The sequence below is a fragment of the Nilaparvata lugens genome, chromosome 3 (genome assembly GCF_014356525.2).
Source record: "Nilaparvata lugens isolate BPH chromosome 3, ASM1435652v1, whole genome shotgun sequence".
Classification (NCBI taxonomy): Eukaryota; Metazoa; Arthropoda; class Insecta; order Hemiptera; family Delphacidae; genus Nilaparvata; species Nilaparvata lugens.
The window spans coordinates 80775667-80788230 of record NC_052506.1 but is presented as its reverse complement, the minus strand read 5'-3'; the positions used below and the strand labels follow the sequence as shown (position 1 = coordinate 80788230).

The 12564-nt window shown below is 31.7% G+C and overlaps 1 protein-coding gene across 1 annotated transcript in view; it reads right to left on the bottom strand.

Annotated features, from left to right (window-relative positions):
* The window catches only part of LOC111054238 (venom dipeptidyl peptidase 4-like), a 139977-nt gene that overhangs the window by 122425 nt on the left and 4988 nt on the right, over positions 1–12564 (bottom strand). The window contains exon 2 of the mRNA XM_039424759.1: positions 6256–6347. Coding sequence (XP_039280693.1) covers positions 6256–6347 — 92 coding nt within the window. The remainder of the gene's footprint in view (positions 1–6255; positions 6348–12564) is intronic.

The following is a 12564-nucleotide window of genomic DNA, read 5'->3' as shown; positions in this document are numbered from 1 at the left end:
TGGCAAGCCCACAAGCCTTGCTTACTATTCGTGTGAAGAAGAAAGAAACTTTGTTTAGCCGTGTTCAACAAGCTTATGACTTGTTGAAGGACATCAATGATCCTAAAATTCAATCTCAATTTTTGATAAGAAGCATATCTATTGAAAATACTGTGAAAGAATATTCTGCACTCTTAGATGAAATCAATGAACTATCTATTCAAATTGAACCTACTAAAGAACCTGAATATCAATCACTTACCGTTATTGATAATTTATCCTGTGCAATAATAAATGCTCGTGATAAATTGAATCAAATTAAAAATGAGAAACCGAAGGAGAAAAGTGAACCCTCAACTTCAAACTCTCATTCTCCCCGTTTGAACATGATATTACCTCCAACTGAAATAATACCGTTTGATGGCTCTGATATTTCAGACTGGCCTAGATTCAAAAATATCTTTTCTTCATTGATTGTGGATGATAAATATTATTCTCCTGTTCATAAATTTCATATTTTGCATAATTTGTTGAAAGGCGAAGCAGCCAGAGTAGTGAAATCTTTTCAGATGAGTAGTGATTTTGATTTGGCATGGAATACTCTATGCAAGCGTTATGAAAGTGATAGGGTGCTAGCTAACAACTACGTAAATGAGATTTTGAAAACTAGTTCAATCCCATTTAAACCTTCATTACAATCGCTTCAAGATTTTCTTGTTAAAGTAGGTGATAGTATTACCACTCTGAAGTCGTTGAAATTTCCCGATTTGGCTGATCATATTTTGTACTCATTGGCTATTATTGGACAAAGTATCACGTGAATCGTTTGAGCTCGAGGTAGCTGATAGGAGCTTTCCTTCTTGTCAACAGTTGATTGATTTCGTGAATAAGAGAGTTAGATCTTATCAATTATCTGCATCTGATGTGCCATCTGTTGATGAACAAAAATCTATCGAAAAGCCGAAAAATAAGTCTTTTCAGAAAAAGGTTGTCTTATCTACTCAGGCTAATAACAGCATTCAAAATAAAAGCAGCTTAGTTACTTGTGAATTGAATGATAGTGCTGAAACAAAATGCTCATTTTGCAACTCAACGAATCATTCGTTATTCAAATGTCCTGCTTTCTTGAAAAGAGATCCAAAAGCTAGGAATGAATTTATTGAATCATTGAGAGTCTGTTTCAATTGTTTCTCCATTTTCACGCTGTAAACCAATGCAAGTCTAAATCGTTGTGTTATTGTGGTCGTATTTTTTTTTTTTTTTTTTTTATTTATTTAAAATTAGCACCTAGTCTGAGACTAATAAGCTATTTATTTTATCCTAATTTTACTAAATGAACTTTTTCAAACCTCATCCTATGATTCAGTTTGTCTAGTTTTTGACTACAATTACTTAGTCTAGTTTGTATCCTATAAAATAGTTTCATACAATCAAGTTAGTAGGCCAATAATAATTTGTTTGGTTTGAAGGGATGAACATTTCACTATCACTAACACCAGCTTCAAGCCATCAATTCACAACACAAATTTCACTTCACTAACTCATGCGGTTTTGTTCTTTTGAGCCTCCTGACCAGACTATCAACATCAAGCAGCTGGATTGCCTCTATATTGTCGTGCTGGTGGAGTCTCTCTTCATGCTTGGCCGCAAAGTGCTCAATAACTTTCGTGACTGTCTCCAATTGAAGGTCGCGATGAAGATCAGCATTTCTGATGTACCAAGGAGCGTCAACAATATTCCTTAGTACCTTATTTTGAAATCGTTGGATACTAGAAGCTGAGGCTTACATGATTGATAAAATAGTTGGTTCATTGCCCCCTATTTATCTCAGTTCGAAAGTGCAAAATGAGTTGAAAAAATTCAACCTTGCTGATCCTGTGTTCTATGAACAACGTTCCGTTGATCTTCTATTGGGATGTCAGTTATTCAACAAAATATTACGTCATCATAGTCAAGTCTCATCTAGTGAAGAGTGTTCGTTTTGTGTGATTCCTACCGTGTTTGGTGACATTATTTTGGGTGAATTTCCAAATCATTCCGGTCTTCTTAATCAGTCATTGACTGCATTAATGACGTGTCCCACCTCTGAGAACTCGTTGAATAATTTGGTTCATAAGTTTTGGGAAAGTGAAGAAATTCCTAATCATAAATTTCCTAGTCCCGATGATGAGTTTTGTGAGAAACATTTTGCTGAAACTCACACGCGTGATACTGAAGGAAGATATGTTGTTCGTCTTCCTTTCAAAGTTGACACTAATCAACTCAAGTTTCATGAATCTCATGATGTTGCTTCAAATCGTTTTCTGTCGTTGGAGCGTCGTATGCTGCATGATGCTCGTTTGAAATCTGATTGTGTATCATTTATGGAAGAGTATGTTCTTTTGGATCATATGGAAGTTTCTAAAAAACCAGGTAAATATTTTATTCCTTATTTTTGTGTATTCAGTCCATCATCACCTACAACAAAGGTTCGTGTTGTATTTGATGGGTCTGCTAGAAAGAGTCACATTTCGTTGAATCAAGTTCTTCATTCAGGTCCAAAATTGTTAAATGACATATGTGATGTGTTAACTAGATTCAGACTCCACTCATTCGTATTCACGTGTGATGTTAAGAAAATGTATCGTGCTATCCTCGTTGATGAAGAAGATCGTTCTTTCCTTCACATATTGTTTCGTAAAGATCCTTCCGATGATAATATTGTCGTTTATGAGCTCAAAACAATCACATGTGGTTTGAAACCGTCTGGTTTTCTTGTTCAACGTGCTCTCATTCAACTGGCGAAAGATGAAGGAGATAAATTTCAGTTGGCAGCAGCAGCTATTCATGATGATATATATATCACGACGATTTTCTCACAGGTGCTAATTCGTTGGAAGAAATCTGTGAAATAAAATCACAACATTGTAATCTTCCAAACTGTGCTCATTATCAAGTTGAATAAATGGAGCAGTAATTCTCCTGAGTTCTTGGATTTGAATCGTTCTGAAAACACTCAAGTACCACTTCATATCAGTGATGAGCCTAATTCAAATGTGGAAGTTCTTGGCATAATGTGGAACCCAACTACTGATTGTTTTCATATTAAAGTCTCTGTTCCAGAGTTTCAAAAGAAAAACTCTAAGCGCACTGTTCTGTCCGTTATCGCGCGTCTGTATGACCCTCTCGGTTTTATAGCTCCAGTAATATTCAAAATGAAATGTTTTTTACAAGAGCTGTGGGAGTTGGACATCGATTGGGATACGCCGATTCCTGTTGACTACAACGAATGCTGGAACGAGCTGATGAGAGAGCTTCCTGCTCTAAGTTCAATTTCAATTCCTCGATGCGTTTATGGCAATGCTTTTTCTTGTCAAATACTTGGGTTTTCCGACGCATCGCAGAAAGGAATCTGTGCTTGTATCTTCTTGAGAGTTGTGACGTCAGAATCTATGATGAAATGCTTCCTGTTGAAAGCTAAAACTAAAGTTGTGTCGTTGAAAACTCTGTCTATTCCTCGATTAGAGCTTCAAGCTGCGTTGTTGCTTTCGCGATTGTATGTTTCAGTCCTTCCTTCACTGGAAAAAATCAATCTTCAATCTACGTTTCTGTTCAGTGATTCAACTATTGTTTTATTTTGGTTGCATATACCTCCTTACAAGTTGCAAACGTTTCTTGCAAATCGTGTTGTAAGAATATTAGAGTTGACTAATATTTCAGATTGGAATCACATTGGTACTGATTTCAATATTGCTGACATTGGATCAAGAGGTGTTTCTCCCCAAAACTTGTGCAATTCGCAAGATTGGTTCAATGCTCCAACGTGGTGTTCTAATTCGTTGTCATGTTGGCCATTGTCATCTATGACTTACCCTGCTACTGAAATTCTGCCTGATGTGAAACAAAATAAAGGTGTTGTTTTGAATATCACTGAAGAGACTGCTGTTATTCAGATAACACGTTTCTCCTCATACATGAGATTGTTACGTTCCTGTGCTTATGTTTTACGTTTCTTGAATAACTGTAAAGCATCAATCAATAAGTGGTGTCTGTCGTAAATCAGGCGCACTTAGTGTTCAAGAGTTGAAATGTGTACAAATTTATTGTGTTAAAATTGTTCAAAAGTGTCATTTCAATCGTGAACTCGACCTATTCGAAGAGGGTAAACCTTGTGATAAGAGTTTCCAAAAATTGTCTGTATTCTTGGATTGTGATGGTGTGATTCGTGTTGGTGGCAGATTGGTAAATAGTGCTTTAGGATATGAAGCCAAGCATCCTTGTTTGATACATAAAGATAGTCATTTTACTAAACTCCTCATTGAGTATTATCATATTTCTCATCTTCATGCTGGACCAAGAATAGTGTGTGCTCTTATTCAGCGTTATTTTTGGATTGTTGGAGCACACAGTGATATCAGAAATTTGATTTTCAATTGTACTCGTTGCCGTTTATTCAATGCAACCCCTGTTGCTCCCATCATGGGTGATCTTCCCAGCTCTCGTGTTGTTTCCAGTGCTCCCTTACTGAAGGCTGTGGTCGATCTAGCTGGTCCTTTCACTGTCAAAGAGAGTATTCGGCCCAAAGCTCATACATACAAGGCATACTTTGCACTGTTTGTCTGTCTGGCAACAAAAGCTTGTCACATTGAGGTGCTTACAAGTCTTCAATCCGAAGAGTACGAGGTGCTGACTCCCGGACATTTCCTTGTTCATCGCCCTCTGTTGGCGGTTCCTGAAATTGACATGAGTGATGTCAACGAGCACAGACTGTCTCGTTGGGAAAAGGTTAATCACTTCACTCAGAGATTGTGGAAGAGGTGGGAGAGTGAATACCTCCACACTCTTCAACAGAAGAATAAGTGGTTTGAGAGTGACACAAACCTTCAGGTAGGGCAGTTAGTATGGATTAAAGAGGACAATTCATCACCCTTATCATACCCGTTAGGTAGAGTCACCCAAATCATAAGTGATGCTAAGGGTGTTGTGCGCTCAGCTCACGTGAAAACTAACTCTGGTGAGTATGTTAGGCCAGTTAGGAAACTTGCCCCCATACTTCCCTATTAGTTTAACCCTCACCCTACGTTTTCCGTTCCCCTTTCCTATTCCTTTTTCCCTTAGTTTTCCCTTTCCTACCGTTCAGTGCTTGTTGTTCTGTTTTTTCTTTTACTTTTAAATTTTAGTTTTTTCCTGAGTTTATGTTCTTGGAAATGGGGGATTCCAAGGCGGGTGGAGATGGTGGATTCACGGAGGATCAGCAGCCTTGATTGTGGGTTGATTGGTTTGTACTTTCCTCCCCTTCCCCCTCTCCCAAAGAGGCAAGATAGCCTCTCTCCCTCACCCCTCCTTCATCCTCCCCGTTTATCTTTCAAACCAGCACTTCAAGAAGCGTGCTCGAGAAGTCAACATCGTTTTCGTTTCGTTTCTCCTGTTCCCGTGGCGTTCGAGCTGAACGCAATTACCTTGTTTCGTTTCGTGATATATGTACAATATCATATAGGCCTACGCATGAAGACAGGATATCGTCAGCAGTAACTTCTACACACGAGATACAGTCCACTTCCTCGCCAGTTCCAAGGTTAGTGCAAATTGAGGACTTACTTTTGGGGCTGTCGACGTTTTCGTGAATTGAATCTTAACTGTACCCCAATCCATAGGTTTGGGGACAGGACGGGATTACCAACAATATTGCATTGATAATTGAAAATGGAAAAATGCAACAAACGTTTTAGAGTGTGACTTAATAAAAATTTTAGAAATTGATTGTGTAATATTGACGATATAAAAACTGAAGAACAGAAAATGTTGAGATGAGATGATGAATATGTATTATGTAAAATGGAGATAGTATACAGAAAATGAATGAATGAATGGATAGAATAATGGAAAGGAGGGGAATTCTAATATATATTTGTCATGCAGTGCTCTACGATTAAACAGACTCAGTTATCTTCTCTATAAGATATTTTTCGCTACCGCTAGTTCAATGGTGCTGAGTACTTCTGGTCCTCAAGAGCAGACTAAATATGTCAGAATTGCGACAAATCAATGATCCCATGACTCAAGTTTATCGGAAAAGAATATAAAAAGTTTATACAGTAAAGAATATAATTGAGAATACAGTATGAATAGAATTGATGACTCTAATACCGTTCTCATTTGGTCATTTTGAAATGTGTTTGTCCCTCTTCTATGAATAAAACTGAAATTATCATTATTCAATAGCACTAGAGAGCGCTATTCTCACTGATAGAGTGAGACAAAAGCATGAGGATAATAGTACCATTGTAATTTACTCACATAAGATTCTGCAGGTTCTGTACTTTTCTTTTTGGTTACAACATTATAAATTTCTACAGTGTTTCCCTCTACAATTTCGCCCAATTCAACATCTGAAACGCAAAGAATTAAACAGAAGATTAGTTCACTCTCAGCAAAATACTAATATCTAATTTCACGATAATGAAGACTCTAGCTAGCATGCAACTGACAGTTTTGATTATGTGGATAGATGTTTTGATTATTAATTTATATCGAATGATAGAGCTGTAATATTGATGTTTAAATAATTGACCGAACGTAGTGAGGTCTATGTTTCAACTCGAATTGCCTTTGCTTTTGTCTGTCTGTATGCAACTCGATTACGGCCAAACGCACTGATTGAATTCGATGAGATTTGGCAGGTATATTCCTTTTTCAACTGCGCGTCGATGTATAAACAAGGTTTTTTGAAATTTTGCATTTAAGTATAATATGAAAAGAAAAGGAATTCCTTCATATTCTGATATTACAATTTATATCATCTACTTTGAAGATGGTATCAATCAGACTATAGAATTATTCATTGACCGAGCGAAGTGAGGACCAAGATTCAAGTTGTGCATTTCTCTTTATGTTTTAAGTGTTAATATGTTGCGCATTTACAGCGAAACGCAGCAATAGATTCTCATGAAATTTCACAGATACGTTCCTTTTTCAATTTCGCGTCGACGTATACACTAGTAGCTCTGTGAACAGTAGACCTCGCGATCAGTAAGTTACATTTACATGTTGTTATAGTTTCTCAAAAATTAATGAGAGAAAAATTAATTAAAAATTAAAAATTAATTGAAAAACATTAAAACATTTAAACATTTGAACATTTGAACATTCAAACATTTAAACATTAAAACATTTGAACATTTAAACATCTAAACATTTAAACATTTAAACATTTAAACATTCAAACATTAATCATTTAAACATTTGAACATTTAAACATTTAAACATTTAAACATTTAAACATTTAAACATTTAAACATTAAACATTTAAACATTTAAACATTTAAACATTTAAACATTTAAACATCTAAACATTTAACATTTAAACATTTAAACATTTAAACATTTAAACATTTAAACATTTAAACATTTAAACATTTAACATTCAAACATTTAAACATTTAATCATTTAAACATTAAACATTAAACATTTAAACATTTAACATTTAAACATTTAAACATTTAAACATTTAACATTTAAACATTTAAACATTTAAACATTTAAACATTTAAACATTTAAACATTTAAACATTTAACATTTAAACATTTAAACATTTAAACATTTAAACATTTAAACATTAAACATTTAAACATTTAACATTTAAACATTTAAACATTTAAACATTAAACATTTAAACATTTAAACATTAAACATTTAACATTTAAACATTTAAACATTTAAACATTTAAACATTTAAACATTTAAACATTTAAACATTTAAACATTTAAACATTTAAACATTTAAACATTTAAACATTAAACATTTAAACATTTAAACATTTAAACATTTAAACATTTAAACATTTAAACATTTAAACATTTAAACATTTAAACATTTAAACATTTAAACATTTAAACATTTAAACATTTAAACATTTAAACATTTAAACATTTAAACATTTAAACATTAAACATTTAAACATTTAAACATTTAAACATTTAAACATTTAAACATTTAAACATTTAAACATTTAAACATTTAAACATTTAAACATTTAAACATTTAAACATTTAAACATTAAACATTTAAACATTTAAACATTAAACATTTAAACATTTAAAACATTTAAACATTAAACATTTAAACATTTAAACATTTAAACATTTAAACATTTAACATTTAAACATTTAACATTTAAACATTTAAACATTTAAACATTTAAACATTTAAACATTTAAACATTTAAACATTTAAACATTAAACATTTAAACATTTAAACATTTAAACAATTAAACATTTAACATTAAACATTTAAACATTTAAACATTTAAACAATTAAACATTTAAACATTTAAACATTTAAACATTTAAACATTTAAAACATTTAAACATTTAAACATTTAACATTTAAACATTTAACATTTAAACATTAAACATTTAAACATTTAAACATTTAAACTTAAACATTTAAACATTTAACATTTAACATTTAAACATTTAAACATTTAAACATTTAAACATTTAAACATTTAAACATTTAAACATTTAAACAATTAAACATTTAAACATTTAACATTTAAACATTAAACATTTAAACAATTAAACATTTAAACATTTAAACATTTAACATTTAAACATTTAAACAATTAAACATTTAACATTAAACATTTAACATTAAACATTTAAACATTTAAACATTTAAACATTTAAACATTTAAACAATAAACATTTAAACATTTAAACATTTAAACATTTAAACATTTAAACATTTAAACATTTAAACATTTAAACATTTAAACATTTAAACATTTAAACATTTAAACATTTAAACATTTAAACATTTAAACATTTAACATTTAAACATTTAAACATTAACATTTAAACATTTAAACATTTAAACATTTAAACATTAAACATTTAAACATTAAACATTAAACATTTAAACATTTAAACATTTAAACATTTAAACATTTAAACATTTAAACATTTAAACATTCAAACATTTAAACATTTAAACATTCAAACAATTAAACATTTAGAAATTTGAACATTCAAACATAATTAGATATTATGTTGAAGATATAGATAGATATAAGGGTTCTGAATTCCATACTAGACAATAATATGGTATCGACACCAACACCACTCCCTACTATCTGACAAAGGGGTCAGCAGTGTGAGATGATACCAAGAGGAATCAAAGACGACAATCTATCAGAATACCTTATAAATTCTATTAATTTATATTGCTGCTGCAACTTAATACTATGACCCTTGGTTCCTTCCAAATCGGCTGTGATGGTTCTGAATTATTCTAATAAATCTTAAGAACATAATATTTCTGAAGATTCAATAATCAATGCTGTATATTGCCGATTCATCCAACTTATTCGGTGAAGAATATAGTTGGTTGATAATTTGAATGATTTGTCAATAATAGAATTAAAATAGGCTAGAACAAGATTCGTCATGCATGAAGACAGGATTATGAATGAAGGGTACACCATCAACAAATAAAAATATATAATATGCATGGAAATATCAAACAAGCAATAATAAAAAATAGGAATGATAAATATAAGAATAATATGAGAAAATATATATTGCAAAAATATCACAGATTGCTCACAAAAATGTTTCACTTTGCTTATTAGCATCAATTAATGGATCTCGTGCTTTTTTAATCAGCATAATATTCTGTCTAGTTCCATAGCTCAGTTGTCGACCTGCTATTGCTTGTCAAATGGAATTTATAAATCTTACTTCTAACAATATGAAAAATTAAATATTAAGATATCTTAGGGCTTGAGTTCGGCCTCTGGTGGGATTCAGATAATATAATTTATCTTATGAACATGAGCTTCAGAGAATTCTTATACATAACTGATGAAGAAGATTAATGAGTGAGCATAGGCCTATATATGATAAATCAAATATCAATAAATATTCACTCTGTGCATACCTAAATATTAAATTCTCATAGAAAGTTCTTTATAGGACATTCCCTTAATTTCGAATATTTGCGTAAATTTCGATATTAAGTTTGATTTTAAAATAAATCTTCAACAAGCTAGCTTTATGTAATTGCTATTGATTCGTAGCACTGAGGGCCTTCTTAAATGATTATTAACTCACGTTTAGATATTTCATAATTTTTTATGGTGGCCTGGATTCCTCTTGTGTATCCTAAGCCTTTTCTGGTGGGCTGCCACCGTCCTCTTCAGTGAGGATATTCAATTTGATAACTCATGTCATACAGCAACATCACTGAGTTATATGATTTTATTTTCAAATTACATGAATCGAAACTTAAACTTTGGCAAAAAATTAATTAATGTACTATAAGGGATTCAGTCTAATGCTCTCATAATTGGTGGGTGTCCCTGGTGACCTCCAGCAAGCAAGTGAGATTGATCTCCCTTTTTAATCCTTGATGGTACTTCTTCCTTTTTCAATTTGCATGAAATTTGAATATATTCTCCTATTGGTGGATTTCAACAAATCCGCAATGACACAATTTTAACCTCAACAAGTAGTTCCCCATACAAGGGTGTATTATTTTATGAAGAAAATAATTTTGGGCTCAAATCCGACCTCATGCAAGTTACATTCAAATACACATTTTACATTGATTATGAGTTTTTATAAAATTCAATAAATACCATGTGGTGGCTTTTTGAAATATACATTTTCAGTGCCTACTAAATACTGTATCATGATTGGTACATCCTCAGATTGTAATATGTATTAATGCGCTCAATGAAAATAAATCCCATTTCCTTTATATTTTTGTTTTGTTTTTATAATTTTTGCTCATGCAATATGATACAATAAATATTTTTGTGTTTTCTTAATCGTTTTTCGTGACGTTTATTTGGCATGCTTGGTTTACAAAACCCTCTTGTCCTCGTCTTAATAAATGCTACCTAGATACAATTATTTTGCTATAAAGTATCTGGATAATTTTCAAATATATGACTCAACCAATTACTAAGGTCACCAACAAGCGATTGTCAAAGAACCCAAACTCAAACATTACTATTATTATTATTATATTACTAAATAATTACAAAAAGAATTTTATTTTCATTTGGCTGTTGATAATCATAGCCTTGAGAGCCGTTATTATCTTATCTCTAGTCAATTGATACTGTAACTGGTGATAATATTTTCTAGCTTCTTGTGCTGAGACCTAACAAATTCTTCCAACAGATAGATTTGGTAAGTACTCAAATTTGTTGTTATATGAATGCCCCCGAATTTGGATACAAAATATTTGAGAATCAAAGTGTTTTCAATACAAAGTCTCAACTCATAACATACAAACATAACATAAAAACAACTGTCAAATACAATATCACAGTTTCAATAATAACTTGCAGATAGAGATCTGCATATGCCCCATATTCTTCATCTCAACAACAACATTTTTCCTCCTTACAAATAAATAACAATATAAATATAGTAACTAATCTCATCTCCTTTATTACATGTCAAATAGAATATTTCTTCAAACTTGCCACTTGGCAGTAATGCCAACTACCTCTTTCACAAATTTGTATTACTTAATGCTTGGTTCTCCACTACAACAAACTCTTTATTCAAACACATTTTTCAATAACATGGTGGGAGCACACATATTAGTGATCCTTTTTAGGTCTCACTTGCGATTAATAATAATTGACTAGAATAAAGATACAATTTTTGGTTATGTCCAATGTTGTTGGTTCTTTGGACTAATGCCATCAGGTAACTCAACTTACTCGGGGGTTTTGTAAATACATAAGAAATACATAAGATATTTAACGAATATATGGGCCCTGAATAAATACAATATACAATTATATTCAGTATTTTAAAGCTTGTTGTTATATATCAGCTGATTAACAATGTTGTCAGATTTTTGATTTGTGTGGCATTGGTCGAGTACAGTACATCCATTTCCGTTTTTATATACGTCACATTTTCTGCTTCGTTCTGACTTGGATAACCTAACACATGAATATTCATGTTTTAAGGTAATTATCTTAGCCTTATTCTATTTATTCTATCGTGTGGCCTTGTTCAACTTGTAATTTGGAAGAAAACAAATGATTTAAAAATATTTCCTGATGTGTTTCAGGTTCCTCCTGGCCCAGTGAATTAAAAGTACTTTTGGTTGCACGTGGAGGGAAGGTTACTTTTGATTTAATTCAGGCAGTATCAGTATTTATCTTGATAGTACTGTGTTCATTTACATAATCATATTTGTTATCATATTTTTTCAAATTTGATGATATGGGTTTACATTCGCTATGTCTTCCCACCAGACAATACTTGTATCTTCCTTCTGATGTAACTGAACAGTGTTATGCTGAGAGACGGCTAAAACAGTGAATGGCCTTGAATAAATTAACTTACCTTAAATACTTTTGTTACTGGCCAAGTACCCAAAATGTATTGTTATAAGCTTCAACAATAATTGGGGCAGGAAGTAACAATAAGAAGAGATGTATTTTTTAGAAAAGTGGAAATCTTTTATTTTAATTATTTTTCTCATCTAGTGGAACGTTCGTTCCATCACCTGTCCCACACCAGATTATCTAAGCAAATCAGATAATTGAAAAGACTGACACCACTATTATT